General features: G+C 43.8%; 1 protein-coding gene across 2 annotated transcripts in view; it reads right to left on the reverse strand.

Moving 5' to 3' along the window:
• LOC310701722 (nuclear factor 7, brain-like) overlaps window positions 1-19,838 on the reverse strand; it is a 37,441-nt gene continuing 17,603 nt past the window's right edge. The window contains exons 2-6 of one of the 2 annotated variants that reach the window (XM_083493020.1): window positions 7,074-7,602; window positions 4,760-4,855; window positions 3,426-3,659; window positions 1,660-1,682; window positions 1-941 (exon numbers count right to left, since the gene is read on the reverse strand). In XM_083493020.1, the coding sequence (XP_083349146.1) occupies window positions 695-941; window positions 1,660-1,682; window positions 3,426-3,659; window positions 4,760-4,855; window positions 7,074-7,481 (1,008 nt within the window). In that variant the 5' untranslated portion in view covers window positions 7,482-7,602 and the 3' untranslated portion in view covers window positions 1-694. Of the gene's footprint in view, window positions 942-1,659; window positions 1,683-3,425; window positions 3,660-4,759; window positions 4,856-7,073; window positions 7,852-19,838 lie in introns of those variants that run through there. The other variant, XM_083493019.1, reaches the window with a different exon arrangement.

Below are 19,838 nucleotides of genomic sequence, written 5' to 3' on the forward strand. Positions count from 1 at the left end.
TGAGAGTTCAAAAGTTTTATTTTCTGGTACAGTGGGTGAAGAGAGATACCAAAGGAAGATAAAAGACTGTTTATGTACGCAACAACAGCGGCAAGAATTCTCTTAGCCCCAAAATGTAAACAACAAGTACTGCCAACAAAAGAAGAGTGGCAGATGATGGACTTTGTGGAATTGACAAAGCTGACAGGAAGAATCCGAAACCAGCAAGATCAAGTATTCCAAAAGGACGGGAGTAAATTTATACGATATCGGAAAGATTACTGTCAGCAATTAACATCACTAGCAGGGTTGTCTGAAGACTCGTAGTGAAGAATTTTCTCCCTTTTTATTTTAACATAAATTTCAGTGACTTTTGTAATGAGCTAATCAGAACTGGGAAATGTATAAAATGCAGTGATATAAAGGTTTACCTTGAAAGCTGTGAGCTGGGAGGGAAGGAAGTCTATAGGCTCAAAAGAGCCAGAGAGGTAAAGTGGATAGCAATGATGTGATTATATATTATTAAATGGAAGACTAATAAAAATTATACTTAAAAACCACACAAAAGTCTTTCCCCCTCTAAATACACAGCTGGGACACCCTCTCCCTTATACTGCCCTATGCAGTATCGTACATCTCCCTCCCTCTGAGTATAATGCGTAAAGGCAGAGTGAGAAAACTTACACTCTGTACAGTGTGAGAATGCAGAGTGAGATCAGTTCTCTTCCTGGGGTTCGATACCTTGCAACAGTTTCCCCCAAGCTTCAAAATCCAATGCTACTATGAATTTCTTGAGAGATGGAAACACCGGCACCACATTTTTCTCATCGTCTCTAGAATGTTCCTCCTTCTCTGCACTACTGTCACTACTTTCACCCTGTTCTTCATCAGCCTTCTGATCTTTCTCTTCAGCTGCATTCTTGTCATCTTTGTTTTCCTCCACCTCTATTGAGTCTTTGGCTCTGAGAAAACACGAAGCCCCTGTTTACTGGAAAAGGCTGATCTGCCCCACTGCATTACTCCTGCTTGTTGCTCCTAACAGGATTTTGCCCCCTGCCTCCCCCCCAAAAATGAGGCCAGGCTGATCTGCGGCAAGTCCTGCAACTGGTTGGAGAAGCCACTAACTTTCAAAGAGAAACCACATTTTTCAACTAAGCCAGAGCAACCTGGATGATCAACGTTTGTGGCTTGACAGGTGTTCCATCAGAATAAATTTGAAAGGAGGCTTTCGGCCAGGTGGAAGGTACTTGACATTATCTTAGAGCTATGTTAAGTGCTGCAGGGAGCCGCCATTTTAATTTCATGCCCACCCGATTGTGGAAAAGCATTGATTCCGCACCATAGACTATGTAGATGGGAGAGTAATGTGAATGCAGGAAAATGGTCTTTTTAAAAAACTGAGCTGCGTTCATTTGGGAATGAGGACTACGGGGCCAAACCAGAGGTGGGAAACCTCAGCCCTGGAGGTCATTTTGCATTTATTGCTGCCCTGTCTGATTTTGCCTCTGGCTCTGCCTGTCCCTGGGATGTGGCCACAGACGGTTGCCCCAAAATGAATGTTGCTCTTGGGCTGAAGAAGCCACACCCCCACACCTGCCACCAGGTGAAACCAAGGACACAAGGCATGTCAAAGAAGGGAACCACAGAGGTGCCACACAAGAATGAATTCCAGACACTTACTGCTGCATCAGCTCCTGGAAGTCCTACATGAAAGATAAACAAGTTTAGTGTATTGATTTACAGCGTCTTCACAATCAATTAGAAACAATGACTAGAAAGGGCTTCCTCTCGCTTCAGATGTCATCTGGGAGCAGCTGTTCAATCAGACTGCCACAGCAGGAGACATTGGAAGATTTGCTGGAAGCCCAGCTCCACCCAGAACCTCCTGCCCCAGAACTGTGCCAGCTGGTCATTATAGGAACAACCGTTCGGAAATAGGCGTCTGCGTTTTGCTTTTTATTCTCCTCTTCCCTCCCTGTCCCTTTTTCCTTGTGTGTTGTGGGTAGGGACTGTTTTGTTTTGACTATGTAAACTCCTCTGGGAGCCTTCTTGGCTGAAGAGCAGGGTACAAGTGCTCTAAAGAAAATAATTAAGAAATAAATGTGGCAGCCATGTCACCATCACCACCATAAAATATGGCTATTGTTATTATTTTCTCAAACAACATCTAACTGGCAAAAAAGGGTAAACTGAAAATAGTAAAAAGAGACCCTAGTTTTGGCAAGGAACTCCTCATGGTTTGGCAAGAAGTGATCCAGGGTTTGGCAACATCCTGTTTGGGTTACTCTAGTCAAGTGCCTCATACGTGGACATGCCCTTAAAGGTGTTCTGGAAACAACTGGAATGTGATGCCAAGCATGTCTGCTGGATTCGGATGGTATAAGCACCTCATTCTCTTGCCGTCTCTGGCTTCCATTCGGTTTCTGGACTCAGTTCAAAGGGTTGATTTTTTACCTTCATGATCTTGGACTCCTGTACTTATATCTAATCTCAGTGTGTGGGCCTCATCGACCCTCCAAGAGGTTTCCGTCTGCCTCCCCACCCCCCGCTTTGCTCTCAAGGAGCCAAACAATTTTGGCACTAGCAAACAGATAGGCACAAGGAAGAATTCCACATTGCGCTAAGGCGACAGTTCCATCAGCACAAGCATTTTAGCGTGACAGATGAACGATCTGCCCTCCCCTTCTCCCATGTGCTATTCCGGGGTTCCCCCTGACCACCCAAGTCATTTTTAGAGGGCACAAGGGAGAAAGCCCTCTTGCACCAGCAAGAGTCCTTATCTGAGCTTCCAGGTAAAGGTAAAGGGACCCCTGACCATTAGGTCCAGTTGCGGATGACTCTGGGGTAGCGGTGCTCCTCTCACTTTACTGGCCGAGGGAGCCGGCATACAGCTTCTGGGTCATGTTGCCAGCATGACTAAGCTGCTTCTGGCAAACCAGAGCAGCGCACAGAAACGCCGTTTACCTTCCTGCTGGAGCAGTACCTATTTATCTACTTGCACTTTGACGTGCTTTTGAACTGCTAGGTTGGCAGGAGCAGGGACCGAGCAACGGGAGCTCACCCCATTGTGGGGATTCGAACCACCAGCCTTCTGATCGGCAAGTCCTAGGCTCTGTGGTTTAACCCACAGCGCCACCCGCGTCCCGGGCTTCCAGGAGTGGGACTCATTCATTGAATCCCACCCACAGTGCTGTTGTGGATGGAGCCCAACACCCGAGTTGGAAGAATTGTTAAGAGTCTCCTATGCCTCTCACAAAGCAGTTTAACAATCAACCTCTCTTCCCAATGAATTCTGGGAACTGCAGCCATATTAAACCAGATCTAGTCTAGCTATATTGAATCGGATATTGTTATTTGGCCAAGAACTTTCAATCCCACATCACCACACACATCCACTGGACCGCATGGTGTTTTGCAGGCATGCCTCTGATCAGAGCTGGTCTCACCTTCAGAAAGGCCACGTGGTCTGTACTTTCTAACGCTGCTTTAACCTTGTTAATAATCTCAGTCAGGGAAGAAACCTCGTTTTTCAGGGTCGAAAAGGCATCTTGCATTTCCACCCAGTTCTTCTTCCTCTTCTCCTGGACCGTCCTCATAATAGCCTTCTCCTTCTCATCCAAGATCTGGTGAAGGGATTCAAATCCTGTGGAAATGTGATTTGCGATATCTTCGGTACAACTCTGCAAGTGGTGGGGAGAAAAGCGCACACACACACACACACACACACACATGAATTAATTTCATTTTTAGTGTTAGCGAGAAACAAAGCAGATATGCATTCAAGGCAAGAAAAATCAAACATAACAAAAGGGTGATTTGTCCCATCAAGAAGATTTTGAATTAGAAAAGTTCCTATGGAAAGTAATGATGATGATGATGATGATGATGATAATAATTAATTTATACCCCGCCCATCTGGCGGTATTCCTCAGGAGAACTTGTGCCTGGATATTATGAAACATAAAAATGGAAATTTAACCTTCACAGCCTGAGATCCAGGGCACCTTGTGATTATCAGGAACAGGGTCTTTTCAGTGGTGGTGCCCTGGCTTTGACACACTTCCCCACAAAAGCTTGCCTGGTCCTGGCACCTAGAGTCCAGTGTCTTTCCAGTGCCAGATGAAGACCTTTTAAAAAATTTCCCAGGCCAAGCTTATGCTGATCTGCTTCACCTGCACTCTTTCGATACCATTTTCAGGTTGTCTTCATAGATTTCAGGTTTGTTTGTTTTTGGCTTATTTCCTAACATAATTCAAAGTGTTGGTGCTGACCTTTAAGGCCCCAAATGGCCTCGGCCCAGTATACCTGAAGGAGCGTCTCCACCCTCTTCATCCAGCCCGGACACAGAGGTCCAGCACTGAGGGCCTTCTGGTGGTTCCCTCACTGCAAGAAGTGAAGCTACATGGAACCCGTCAGAGGGCCTTCTCGGTGGTGGCCCTCCCATCAGATGTCAAATAAATAAACAACTATCTGACTTTTAGAAGACATTTGAAGGCAGCCCTGTTTAGGGAAGTTTTTAATGTTTGATCTTTTATCGTGTTTTTAATACTCTGGTCGGAGCCACCCAGAGTGGGTGGGGTATAAACAAACAAACAAACAAACAAACAAACAAACAAACAATTGTAATGCATTAGTTGTTCTATTGTGCTTTCTGTACTTTATTGTAGGCAACAGTGGATTTCAAGGGCAGGCTATAAACAAGGACATTAATGCATGCTCTTTAAACCACAAAAAGTGTGGGGAAGCGGAGTTCCACAATCCCTTACTGTTTTTCCTTTACCTTTAGCTCTCCAATTGCCTCCTTCTGGTGTATTTTCTCCTCTTTGGCCTCCTTTAGACGCTCCTTCAGAGGCTTTAGGTATGGCTTCAGCTCCATCTGTGCAGCAGAGAAATCAACAGAGGTTAAGAAGGAAGGAAGGAAGGAAGGAAGGAAGGAAGGAAGGAAGGAAGGAAGGAAGGAAGGAAGGCTTCAAAAGCATGGAGGAATATGTGGCCAGGTGGAACTGCTGCTTAGCTCCGCCAGGTGGCGCCAAGGCTAGGACCACCTTAGCACAACAGAGGTGCTGCGTAGGGCATGATGGAGACCAGGGAGAATGAAGATATACCGTATTTTTCGCTCTATAAGATGCACCAGACCATAAGACGCACCTAGTTTTTGGAGGAGGAAAACAAGAAAAAATATATTCTGAATCTCAGAAGCCAGAACAACAAGAGGGATCGCTGCGCAGCAAAAGCGGCAATCCCTCTTGCTGTTCTGGCTTCTGGGATAGCTGTGCAGCCTGCACTTGCTCCATAAGACGCACAGACATTTCCCCTTACTTTTTAGGAGGGAAAAAGTGAGTCTTATAGAGCAAAAAATATGATAAGCAGTGCTTTTCCCCCCTTGAAAAATGTTTAGGGTTCTTGATGACTCAAGAAAATCATCATTTTATAGTTCATATCAGGGGAAAATAACTAAAGCAAATGGACAAAAGTACAAAGATTCACAAACTGTTTAGAGGTGTGCATACCCCTGGGTCCCCCCCAGGAAAAAAAAGCGCTGGATATAAAGTTTTATAAGGACAAACAAGAAACAATATGTACAAAACAAAGGAACACAAATCTAAAATAAAACGCACAGGAATAATAAAGGACACAGAACTTCACTTGCAGAAATATAAATTATTAAATGTATTAATATGAATGGAAGTTAAATACGTTGTAGCTATTGCATTGTTGCAGGTTTTTCCCCAGTCAATGGGGCAGACACGGGTTCTTTGAGAAAAGTCTTGTTTTATTAAGCTGCACAGCTGGCTTCAGCGAGATAACTCTCAAAGGATGGGCCCTGAACTCAGATTGGAGCTGCTTTTGATACCATGTCACAAACAAACCTCCATGGCACCAGAGCATGTGCAGAGTGTGATCACACAATTTTGCAAGCAAGCAGACGACAGTCTCCCTTCCCTTTCTGCTGACTTCTGCAATTTCTGATGAGGCAAGAAGGCGTTGTCTTGTGGCTTCAGCCTGCAGATGTTCAGACTGCTTTTTGGTGTCAAGGACTGCTGAGGCAAGCAGATTTTCTTCAGTCCTCAGTTCCTAATTCCTGCACTATTCTGGTAACTCGAGTTAGCCCAACCCTGGTGACTCAGCCACCATGAGTTGGGGTGGCTCTTACAATATCTTCTGCTCTTCTTAGAGCAGTAAAGGTAAAGGGACCCCTGACCATTAGGTCCAGTCGTGACAGACTCTGGGGTTGCGGCGCTCATCTCGCTTTATTGGCCAAGGGAGGCGGCTTACAGCTTCCGGGTCATGTGGCCAGCATGACTAAGCCGCTTCTGGCGAACCAGAGCAGCGGACGGAAACACCGTTTACCTTCCCGCCAGAGCGGTACCTATTTATCTACTTGCAATGTGACGTGCTTTCAAACTGCTAGGTTGGCAGGAGCAGGGTTACTTAATTCTTCCCTCAGTATAAAGGATTATGATTAAGACTGAAAGGAAGCAGAATTACAGTGGATGCTCAGGTTGCAAACGTGATCCATGTGGGATGCGTGTTTGCAACATGCAGCGGTGTTTCTGCGCATGCGCGGGTTGCAATCCAGCGCTTCTGGGCATGCGCAAAGCGTGATTTAATCCTCCTGCGCATGCGCGACTGCCGAAACCCGGAAGTAACCTGTTCCAGTACGAAAAAATGCAACCTGAAGCGTCTGTAATTGGCTTTTTAATTGATTGATATTTTAATTGTAATTTGGTATTGATAAAATGTGGCTTATATTAGATTTTTATAATAAAAATTATTTTATATGTACTTTTTATATGTACCTTTTATATATATATAAAAAAGGAATACCCTAACACGATCAGTTAAGCAGCAGTGAAGCTGTCGCAGCTCTGAAGCAGCGCAAAAACTACGTTTTCAAAGCCTATTAGAATCCTTATCAGACCTGCGCGGTTGTGAATTCCTGGTCTGACTTTTCTGAGCCAACATCCACTTTGCCTGCCTGGGCTGAACGAGGTCAAACCGAGCCTGTGGTTTTGTAAGGCTGTCCTCACATGATGATCACCCACCGCTCCCCGCAGCCCACTCAACCCCAAAGCAGAAATCTTGCCACTGACCTGCGCGCATTTCACAGCATCTTTGGTCGGCAGGAACTCGTGGCCCCGGTGCGCGGGCTGATCCCGGCAGATCACGCAGATGGGGACGCGATCCTGGCGACAGAAGAGCTTGAGCGGCTCCTCGTGCTCCTCGCAGGAGCCAGCTGAGCTGGCCCTTGCCTGGGGCTCTTCATCCAGCTGCAACTTGCGCGCTTTTTCCGCGAGGTTGTCCAGAACCCTGTGGCGCCTGACCTCCCGCAGTCTGAAAGGGCAGCGGCACTCCGGGCAAATCCCTCTGCCCCAGCCATCGCGGGCGCAGCTCTTCAGGCAATCCAGGCAGAAGTTGTGGCCGCAATCCAGTACGTGGGGATCGCGGAAGAGGGAGAGGCAGACGGAGCACACCAGATCGTCCACCAGGCTGGAAGCCATGATCCCAGGGGCGGCAGGATCGTCGCCTGCGAGCGCGCTGGTCCTAAGGCACTTTTGCGCAAGGCGCCGCTTGAGGGAAAAGGCGCAGAGCGATTCTGCTTTCAGGTTCACTTCTGCATTGCTGGAAAGGGTGGAGCCGTCAAAGAAATCAGATTCACGGGGGTCATCATTTTCTCGCTGCTCACAGTTGTGCCTCATTCAGCTGCACTCTCCACACCCAGTTCCCTTGCACGATCCTTTTGGAGATTCATGTCTCCAAAAAGGTCTCCTGTCCGTAGAGAACTAGAACCCATTATTGGCATTAGAAAACAACACCTAGCCCCCTTCATAGTTCAGAGACACTTGGATCCTCTAGGCATTGAAGCACAGGTGAAGAAGAAGAGTTCATAGAATCATAGAGTTGGAAGAGACCACAAGGGCCATCGAGTCCAACCCCCTGCCAAGCAGGAAACACCATCAGAGCACTCCTGACATATGGTTGTCAAGCCTCTGCTTAAAGACCTCCAAAGTAGGAGACTCCACCACACTCCTTGGCAGCAAATTCCACTGCCGAACAGCTCTTACTGTCAGGAAGTTCTTCCTAATGTTTAGGTGGAATCTTCTTTCTTGTAGTTTGGATCCATTGCTCCGTGTCCGCTTCTCTGGAGCAGCAGAAAACAACCTTTCTCCCTCCTCTATGTGACATCCTTTTATATATTTGAACATGGCTATCATATCACCCCTTAACCTCCTCTTCTCCAGGCTAAACATGCCCAGCTCCCTTAGCCGTTCCTCATAAGGCATCGTTTCCAGGCCTTTGACCATTTTGGTTGCCCTCCTCTGGACACGTTCCAGTTTGTCAGTGTCCTTCTTGAACTGTGGTGCCCAGAACTGGACACAGTACTCCAGGTGAGGTCTGACCAGAGCAGAATACAGTGGCACTATTACTTCCCTTGATCTAGATGCTATACTCCTATTGATGCAGCCCAGAATTGCATTGGCTTTTTTAGCTGCCGCGTCACACTGTTGGCTCATGTCAAGTTTGTGGTCAACCAAGACTCCTAGATCCTTTTCACATGTACTGCTCTCAAGCCAGGTGTCACCCATCTTGTATTTGTGCCTCTCATTTTTTTTGCCCAAGTGCAATACTTTACATTTCTCCCTGTTAAAATTTATCTTGTTTGTTTTGGCCCAGTTCTCTAATCTGTCAAGGTCGTTTTGAAGTGTGATCCTGTCCTCTGGGGTGTTAGCTACCCCTCCCAGTTTGGTGTCATCTGCAAATTTGATCAGGATGCCCTTGAGTCCATCATCCAAGTCGTTGATAAAGATGTTGAATAAGACCGGGCCCAAGACAGAACCCTGTGGCACCCCACTAGTCACTCTTCTCCAGGATGAAGAGGAACCATTGATGAGCACCTTTTGGGTTCGGTCAGTCAGCCAGTTACAAATCCACTGAGTGGTAGCATAGTCAAGACCGCATTTTACCAGCTTCTTTAGTGCTGGCTATTTGTTTGAATTCCTCTTTGGTGGTTTCCCCCCTTTTCCATTTTTTGTACACATCCTTTTTTAATCTTAACTCAGTTAAAAGTTCTTTAGATAGCCACCCTGGCTTCTTTAGGCACCTTCCATGTTTCCATCTCATTGGTATTGCCTGAACTTGTGCTTTTACTATCTCCCTCTTAACAGACTCCCAGCCATCATGAACTCCCTTTCCTTTTAGTATTACTGTCCATGGGATCTCACCCAGCACTTCCCTAAGTTTTATGAAGTTGGCTTTCTTAAAGTCAAGAAATTGAGTCCTAGTATGCTTGGCTGCTCCTTTCCGCTGTATAGTAAACTTCAGAAGAGCATGATCACTCGCGCCTAATGATCCTTCCACTTCTACCCCACTAACCAGGTCATCAACATTGGTTAGGACCAGATCTAAAATGGCTGTTCCTCTTGTTGCTTCTCCCGCTTTCTGGACAATGAAGTTGTCTGCAAGGCCAGTGAGGAATCTGTTTGACCTTATGCTCTTGGCTGGGTTTGACATCCAACAAATATTCGGGTAATTGAAGTCCCCCATTACTACTATCTCCCTTCCTTTTGCATGCTTGGCCATCTGTTCCAGGAAGGCATCATCTATGTCCTCCGTTTGGCTTGGGGATCTATAGTAAACTCCCACAATGAGGTCACTGTTATTCTTCTCTCCCTTAATTTTGACCCAAATGCTCTCACTTTGGCTTTGAGGTTCTAAATCTTGGATCTCTTCACAGGTATACACATCCCTGACATATAACACCACTCCTCCTCCTTTCTTGTCTGGTCTGTTTCTCTGAAATAGATTGTATCCCCCCCATTATTACATTCCAATCGTGGGACTTATCCCACCAGGTTTCAGTGATGCCTATTATGTCATATTTAGTTTGCTGTACCAAGAGCTCAAGCTCATCTTGTTTATTTCCCATGCTTTGCGCATTAGTGTACAGACATTGAAGTCCATTAATCATTCCCCCGTGTCTCTTATTTAAGGATTTTTTCCTCCCACCACTAGGTCTGCGTGCTGTTTGCTCCATTTGGTCTATGACATTTGGATGATCATCTTCATCAATTGATAGACTCCTACCTTCAGGAGCACTGTCTCCCTCCCCCACATTAGTCAGTTTAAAGCCCTCCTGAAAGTTTGGATTTGATATCCCGCTTTATCACTACCCGAAGGAGGAAATAACATGCGGTTGTTTGAGCCCAATCCATCTTTCCAATGGACCAATATAACTGTTCTTGCTGATCTAACATTTCGACCTTTCCTATTCAAAGAATCTCTGGCATTTTTTATCCTTTGTGCTATGTCAATCCTGCAAACGTTTTAAGATTTTTACAGTGTTCTTTAATATAGTCTATAAAGTTACGCCATTCTCTATTAAATTTGTTATCCTCTCGGTGCCTGGTCTTCCAATGAAGGACAATAATTTGGATAAATGCAATTAGATGCAGTTAAAAAAGGAAGATAAATTTTGGAAGCCAAAGGAGGGGTGGTGGGAAGTCTCGGGGTTCAGGGAACCACATAAAGGTACTATGGTCTAATGTAAACCCCCCCCCTCTCTCTGTGTGTAAAAAAATGTTTTTTTCTTTTTGAAACTTTGGGGGGGGGGGAATCTTAAGGCAATATCCAGAGCCCAGTTACCACCTCCTCTGCCCCCGCAGTGGTTTCCTGATTTCCTGATGTAAATCCCTCACACTGGGATTGAAAACAAATCTTGTGTTTTTATTTTTTAATTAAATAAAATTATCCCGATGTTTATTTTTTAAAAATTTTAATTACATTTAGACATACAACAGGTAACATTTGCATAAAACGAGGTGAAGCAAAAAAAATGTATACGCTCAGATAAACGTTTCTGAATATAAAAAAAATTCCTTACAGTAGCACCTTAAAGACCAACTAAGTTAGTTCTTGGTATGAGCTTTCGTGTGCATGCACACTTCTTCAGATACACTGAAACAGAAGTTGCCAGATCCTTCTATATAGTGAGAAGGTGGGGAGGGGTATTACTCAGAAGGGTGGTGGGAATGGGAGATTGGCAGATAGCTGAGATGAGCCTGTTGATGACTCTTAACGACTGTAATAGGTCTTACAGGAAAAGGCAAGGGGTGAGAAGGTGAGAATACCGTTTCTGAATATGTTAACAAAGTTGTGCCTATATATCATAATCACTACAGAAATGTTTATTTTTATTTATTCAATTGATCTACACTGGCACATGTAAAGTAACATGAATTGTGGATCCTATGATTATACACTAGATAGATTATAGTAGAAGATGAGGAATAAAATTAAAAAATGGAACCCATGAAGGGAAGGAAGGAGGTTTGGAGGTTCGAAAGAACCCTTAAATTTTATATTATTTTTGAAAATGTTATGTTTGTTGTGTACAACTTTTATGTAAAACTAATAAAAATATATATGAAAAAAAGGGAAAGACTTTGGAGGGAGGACTTCTGGGTTCACAAAACAGTGTTCCCTTCCCCCAGGGCAAAAGTGCTACTTATAACAGGAAAAAACAAACACATAAAAGTGGTACCTCGGGTTACAGAAGCTTCAGGTTACAGACTCTGCTAACGCAGAAATAGAACTTTGCTTCAGGATGAGAACAGAAATCGCGCGGCAGCAGTGGGAGGCCCCATTAGCTAAAGTGGTACCTCAGGTTAAGAACAGTTTCAGGTTAAGAACGGACCTCCGGAACAAATTAAGTTCTTAATCTGAGATACCACTGTAATTTTGAAGGCTAATACCTCACCTTCCCATCTAATAATTCCCAAGGTGGCTTACGAGTTCTACAAAGAACTCAGAAGCTCACATTAAAAACAAAACAAAAAACACCACAAACCCAAGCCAGCAGCCCGTAGTCCTATAATGTCTGACGTTTGGTGTGTTCTCTTATATTCTATTGGAAGCCAGAGTGGCTGGGGCAACCCAGTCAGTTGGTACAATTAATAAATTATTATTATTATTATTAATCTCAGTGTTGTGGGTTCAAGACCCACTTTGGGGAATGATTCCTACACTGCGGCACAAAGCAGGCAGCTTTTACCATCAGCCAACCTTCCCCTCTCCCATCGGGCTGTGCACAGCAGGTCCTCAGCCGTGTTGGACGCCATGGTGCCCGGGAGCAGCTGCGAGCGCCCCTCGCCCTTTCAAACGGGAAGAAGAGGTGCGTCCACCCGTGCAGCGCCTTGCTTCGAAGCGCTTCGGATCCTGGAATCCTGGAATCTTTTGTCCCGTATGGGGCTTGAACACACGAACCTGTGATTAAGAGTCTCGTGCTTTACCGACAGAGCTGTCCCAAGAGTCATGGAAGATAAGGCAGCTGTCTGTTGGGGGAGACTGGTGCTCTGGATATCCTTGAATTTAGCATCGTAGTTCGTTAAGGGTCTCCTAACTACCCTTAGCATCCTTAACAAACTACAGCTCCCCAGGTTCCTGTTGGTGGGGGGGGGGGACGGACGTTTTCACTTGCACATTTTCCCATATTGATTATAGTATCAATAACGTCCACTGCAGACGTTTGAAGCACTCTTGGCAGTTATGAACCCCCCTCAAAGAAGCCACAGCGGCCGCGTGCTTACTTGCTTGCCCTCTCGCTCTGGGCCTAGGTGCCCAGTGTTGCTGAGGGTGGAAGGGAGAAGGCTGTTGGGATTCCTGTTCCGTGTTTGCAGTCATGAGATTGTTGTCTATCACATGACGGTGTATGTTTTCATTCCACAGTGTGGGAAATGATGGAGACAGGATGCTTATGTTACTGTGTTCCGTGAAGTGGGACTGTTGTCCTTTGTTCTCTCTCTCTCTCTCTCTCTCTCTGCTGTCTGATGAGAAAGAAGAAGGAGCTAAGTCAGAATGCTCCGAGTGTATTATATATAAATAGACGCAGATTAGCCAAAATGCTGAGCTACTGAGTTCTGTTACGCAAACTGCAAATACTCTGCAGGATGCCTGAGTGTGCTGATGCTTCTTGGTATCAATCGCTGTGACATTCGGGCTGAAGAAAGCTTTTGAAGCTCCCAATCGACCAGGCGGGAGAGAACATGCCAGTCGGGCATGTGTCTCTGCCAGGGTCCTACATGAGAGTAGGACACAAGCTGAGCAGGTGAACACAAGTGGGGAAGCTGCACAGCCAGGGCTAGGAGGCCTTGGCAGGCAGCCAACATTGCCAATCCTCAACCCTGGCTTGAGAGGTCGTAAGAACCTAAGGAGGAACACTGCTGGTTCAATGGCCAATGGTCTGTCTAGCTTAGCGTTCTGTTCTCACAGTGGCCAGCCAGATGGAGAAGCCTCCACTCTGCCCACTTGGGTTTCCATCATTTCAGCACCTGCCGGACTAAAGATGTCGTATATCTAATAAGATGCCGGTGCAATCTACTCTATATTGAATCAATCACACGAGCGGTCGGTGTTCAGATAGGGGAGCATCATTCCCGCATTAGAAATCAGGTTATTGATGCATCACTCGTAGAGCATTTTGTGACACACCAGCAGAGAGACATGGACCTTCTTTACATGGTTCTTTGGGTAAATCAGAAACAACAAGGGATGAGGAGGGATTATGTAAAATTGCCACACCAACAAGAAACTAAAATAATTTTCTTATTCATATCCCTGTATCCTGGGGGTTTGAACACGGAATTAGACTTTAATTGTTTCATTTAATTGTTCTGATTATATGGCTGCTGCTATCATTCACTGCATTAATTGTTGGATTCTGTATCTTTAAATTTTCTGAATTTGTACATGACTCGGCACTCTCAGCATGGCCTATTTAATGCCTCTAAGAGTCGGCCCCCAGTATCAGCTTTCTACGCTTCTTAGTGAGTGCTGATCTTATGCTATTTGATGTACCTGTTAGAACCATTCTAAGTTTTTTGATCATCCATTGAAAGGCTTGTTTGCCTCTTTCAATACCAATGGACCATATTGTCTAATTTTGTTCATGCAACAGTGATAGACTTTTAATTTCTGTGTGTTTCCATTACATATTCTCTGTTTAAGAATTGCTACACTTGGAGCTTCTATTATCGCATGATTGCAGGATCGGGACTACTGAAAGGCTTGTTTGCCTATATGATATTGATTGACTACCTTCTCTAAGAGGCCCATCAGGAACTCTGTTGGTTTAACTACATGCTGTGCAGTGCTCCTTTTTTCTAGAAAAAGAGGTGCCGCAACTCACCACTATAAACAGTTTACAGCAGCAGTATCAGCAGGGTTACATGTGTGTGTGTTAGGCCCTGGTTTGGGGATCGGAACTGGTTTGTGAACTTTAAACAACAGCCCTGTGGTGTGTGCACCAAGGTGTAAAGCCCCGAGAAACAGCCTGTGGTCTTCTTTTTCTGTTTGCAAGGGAATATATGGACGTATAACCAGACCAAGAATGAGAGTTCAAAAGTTTTATTTTCTGGTACAGTGGGTGAAGAGAGATACCAAAGGAAGATAAAAGATTGTTTATGTACGCAACAACAGCGGCAAGAATTCTCCCAGCCCCAAAATGGAAACAACAAGTACTGCCAACAAAAGAAGGGTGGCAAATGATGGACTTTGTGGAATTGGCAAAGCTGACAGGAAGAATCCGAAACCAGCAAGATCAAGTATTCCAAAAGGACGGGAGTAAATTCATACAATATCTGAAAGATTACTGTAAGCAATTAACAGCACTAGCAGGGTTGTCTGAAGACTCGTAATGAAGAATTTTCTCCCTTTTTATTTTAACATAAATTTCAATGACTTCTGTAATGAGCTAATCAGAACTGGGAAATGTATAAAATATGGGAGTCGGAACTTAAGAGGTTAAGTTGTTCCCATGATGCCTCAGCATTCTGACGTCAGATTTGGAAGCTGGGAGGAGCTTTCCTGCCTGTTCCCTCTCGGTCGTTGAGAGAGAGAGACGCAGTTTGTAATGGCTGCGAGGAGTCCTGGAATTTTCTGAGAAAATGATGAAATAAAGAGCTGTAAATGGACATTGCTGTGCTCTGTGTGTTTGTCGGAAGCAAGTGACAGTTTGCTGCTGTGTTTTACTCTGCTGGGCGTGCATGAAAGAAGCAGATTGCACCGCTGAGAAGGAAGCGTGCCGGACCGCTGTAAAGAGCTAATTGGAGTATAAATCAATTAGCACGTCAAGGACTAACCAAAACATCTACATAAAATGCAATGATATAAAGGTTTACTTTGAAAGCCATGAACTGGGAGGGAAGGAAGTCTATAGGCTCAAAAGAGCCGGAGAGGTAAAGTAGATAGCAATGATGTGATTATATATTATTAAATGGAAAACTAATAAAAATTATATTTAAAAACCACACAAAGTCTTTCCCCCTAAATACACAGCTAGGACATCCTCTCCCTTATACTGCCCTATGCAGTATGGTACAGCTCCCTCCCTCTGAGTATAATGCGTAAAGGCAGAGTGAGAAAACGGTACACTCTGTACAGTGTGAGAATGCAGAGTGAGATCAGTTCTCTTCCTGGGGTTCGATACCTTGCAACAGTTTCCCCCAAGCTTCAAAATCCAATGCCACTTTGAATTTCTTGAGAGATGGAAACACTGGCACCACATTTTTCTCATCGTCTCCATAATATTCCTCCTCCTTCTCTTCACTACTTTCATTTTTTTTAAAGTAATATTTATTGAACAATCAAAAGCTTCAAATTTAAACATAAAATACAATAGCCAAAGAAAACTACAAAGATAAGAAAATACAAAACAAAACACACAATAAAGAACAGTTAACAAAATAAAAGAAAAAAGGAAAAAAACACCAAAAAACAAAACAGAAAAAAAGATTAGTATTTTCATATCTTATGTTTCATTCACTAGTTTTTTGACCTCCTCACACCTCCCTTTTTGTATTCCAGTTCAGATATTTAGTTCAGCAAATCCTTACCCTCTATCATTTATCCTTACTCAAACAACTTAACCTATAATAAATATATATTTTCCACCATTATCAATCCATATTTACATATTCTTGTTAATCTTTTAACCAACACCACTTGTTTTCAATCCAACATCCCCTTAACATTCATTAGTTTTACAGTATTTCTGTAGATAGTCTTTAAGTTTTTTCCATTCTTCTTCCACCATCTCTTCTCCCTGGTCTCGGATTCTGCCAGTCATTTCTGCCAATTCCATATACTCTATCAGCTTCATCTGCCATTCTTCCAGGGTGGGTAGATCTTGTGTCTTCCAATACTTTGCGGTAAGTATTCTTGCTGCTGTTGTCGCATACATAAAGAAAGTTCTATCCTTCTTTGGCACCAATTGGCCGACCATGCCCAGGAGAAAGGCCTCTGGTTTCTTCAGGAAGGTATATTTAAATACCTTTTTCAGTTAATTATATATCATTTCCCAGAAAGCCTTAATCCTTGGGCACGTCCACCAAAGTTGAAAGAATGTACCTTCAGTTTCCTTACATTTCCAACATTTATTATCGGGCAAATGATAGATTTTTGCAAGCTTGACTGGGGTCATGTACCACCTATAAATCATTTTCATAATATTCTCTCTTAGGGCATTACATGCCGTATATTTTATACCAGTGGTCCACAACTGTTCCCAGTCAGCAAACATGATGTTATGACCAACATCCTGTGCCCATTTAATCATTGCAGATTTAACCGTTTCATCCTGAGTATTCCATTTCAACAGCAAGTTATACATCTTTGACAAAATCTTAGTTTTGGGTTCTAACAATTCTGTTTCCAACTTTGACTTTTCCACCTGGAAGCCAATTTTTCTATCTAGATTAAAGGTCTCTCTTATTTGGTAATAGTGAAGCCAGTCTCGCACTTTATCTTTTAGTTTCTCAAAGCTCTGCAATTTCAATTTGTCTCCTTCCTGCTCCAAAATTTCCCAATATTTCGGCCACTTGGCCTCCATATTGGACTTTTTCAGAGCCTTCGCCTCCATTGGTGACAACCACCTTGGGGTTTTATTTTCAAGTAAGGCTTTGTATCTTGTCCAAACATTAAACAATGCTTTCCTGACAATATGATTTTTGAACGCTTTATGAGCTTTAACCTTGCCGTACCACAAATATGCATGCCACCCAAAAACATTGTTAAAACCTTCTAAATCCTAAATGTCTGTGTTCTCAAGAAGTAGCCAATCCTTCAACCAGCAGAAAGCTGCTGCTTCATAATAAAGTTTGAGGTCTGGCAGGGCAAATCCCCCTCTTTCTTTTACATCAGTTAGTATTTTAAATTTTATTCTGGGCTTTTTGCCCTGCCAGACGAATCTAGAAATGTCTCTCTGTCACTTCTTGAAACAGTCCATCTTGTCTAAAATTTGTAATGATTGAAGCAAAAAACAACATTCTTGGCAATATATTCATCTTTACAACAGCAATTCGGCCCAGCAAAGAAAGCTTAAATTTTGACCATATCTCTAAATCCTTTTTAACCTCCAACCAACATTTCTCATAATTATCTTTAAATAAGTTCCCATTTTTAGCAGTCATGTTAATCCCCAGATATTTCACCTTCTTAACTACTGTTAAACCTGTCTCATTCTGAAATCTCTCTTTCTCCATAGTTGTTAATTTTTTCTCAAGGACTTTAGTTTATAACTTATTCAACTTAAATCCAGCCACATGACCAAATTCTTGAATCAATTCTAATATTCTTTTAGTACTGGGTTCTGGCTCCTGTAAGGTCAATACTAGGTCATCTGCAAAGGATTTCAATTTATATTGTTTAGCTCCGACCATTATACCTTTAATCAAATGGTCCCTCCTTCTCCTTCAGTTCAATCATAGACAGAAGTGCCTGGTGGGCCCCAAGCTGCGTCTGGTGTTCCCCAAGCCGTTTACTTATCGGGATTATCTTTTCTTCTACTGCCACTGCTTTTTCTCTTGCTTCTTGAGCTATCTTTTGACTTGACGCTGATTCTTGCAGTAATTTTTCAATTGATGTTGTATTCGAGTTCACCTGCTAGGTCAGATTGTTGATACTTGTAGTCATCTGATCAATTTTAATTGTTGCTTCCGTAACCTTTTTACTCAATTTGTCCAGGGCTTCATAAATCTTAGTAAGAATTGAAGTAAATCCTTCTTCACTACTTTCATCCTCTTCTTCATCAGACGACTTATCTTCCTCTTCAGCTGCATTCTTGTCATCTTTTCCCACCTCCTCCTCTATTGAGTCTTTGGCTCTGAGAAAACAAGAAGCGCCTGTTTACTGGGAAAGGCTGAGCTGCCCTACTGTATTACTCCTGCTTGTTGCTCCTAACAGGATGTGCCCCCCCCCCCAAAGAGGCCAGGCTGATCTGTGGTAAGCCCTAGAATTGGTTGGAGAAGCCACTAACTTTCAAAGAGAAGCCATATTTTTCAACTAAGCAAGAGCAAACTGGAGGATCAATGTTCGTGGCTTGACAGGTCTTCCGTTGGAATAACTATGAAAGGAGGATTTCGGCCATGTGGAAGATACAGTGGTACCTCGGGTTACGTACACTTCAGGTTACAGACTCCGCTAACCCAGAAATAGTGCTTCAGCTTAAGCACTTTGCTTCAGGATGAGAACAGAAATTGTGCTCTGGTGGCGTGGCAGCAGCAGGAGGCCCCATTAGCTAAAGTGGTGCTTCAGGTTAAGAACAGTTTCAGGTTAAGAACGGACTTCCGGAACGAATTAAGTACTTAACCCGAGGTACCACTGTACTTGACATTATGTTAGAGCTATTTTAAGTGCTGCAGGGAGCCGCCATTTTAATTTCATGCCCACCCGATTGTGGAAAAGCAATGATTCCGCCCAATAGACTATGTAGATGGGAGAGTAATGTGAATGCAGTAAAATGGTCTTTTTAAAAAACTGAGCTGCATTCAGTTGGGGATGAGGACTAAGGGACCAAACCAGAGGTGGGAAACCTCAGCCCTGGAGGTCAAATGAGCTCCCTCCAAAAAAGCTGTCTATGTGGCCAATGAGATTCTCCCTAGACCACTCCCTTAATGGTCTCCCTTCACACCATTCCGGGGTGTTTTGGCTTGGCTGGAATGTGTGCTTGACCTATGAAAATGACTATCGTTTGCCTGGATGGAGAAGAGAAAGGGATTTGTGGCCGTGTGTAAAAAGGAGCCTTCCGTACAAAAGAACATTTTGCATTTATTGCTGCCCTGTCCACTTTTGCCTCACACCCACACCTGCCACCAGGTTAAACCTAGGAAACAAGGAACATGAATGTTAATGAAGGGAACTAGAGAGGTGCCACACAAGAATGAGTTTGAGACACTTACTTCTTCAGCTCCTCAGAATCCATTTTGAAATTCCTGAGAAATGAAAACACTGGCACCAAAGTATTCTCATCTTCTCCAGAACGTTCCTCCTTCTCTTCACTACATTTATCCTCTTCTTCATCAGACGACTTATCTTCCTCTTCAGTTGCATTGTTGTCATCTTCCTCCTCCTCTCTTAAGTCATTGATTCTGAGAAAACAAGAAGCCCCTCTTTAGTGGGAAAGGCTGATCTGCCCCTCTGTATTACTCCTGCTTGTTGCTCCTAACAGGATGTTGCCCCCCGCCCAAAAAATGAGGCCAGGCTGATCTGTGGCAAGCCCTAGAATTGGTTGCAGAAGCCACTAACTTTCAAAGAAGAAACCACATTTTCCAGCTAAGCAAGAGCAAACTGGATGATCAACGTTTGTGGCTTGACGGGTCTTCCATCAGAATAAATATGAAAGGAGCATTATGTAAGAAGAAGAAGAAGAAAAAGAAGAAGAAGAAGAAGAGTTTGGGCTGGATATCCCGCTTTATCACTACCTGAAGGAGTCTCAAAGAGGATAACATTCTCCTTTCCCTTCCTCCCCCACGACAAACACTCTGTGAGGTGAGTGGGTCTGAGAGACTTCAGAGAAGTGTGACTGG

The sequence above is a fragment of the Podarcis liolepis genome, assembly GCF_965112155.1.
Source record: "Podarcis liolepis genome assembly, chromosome: 2".
NCBI classification, from domain to species: Eukaryota; Metazoa; Chordata; class Lepidosauria; order Squamata; family Lacertidae; genus Podarcis; species Podarcis liolepis.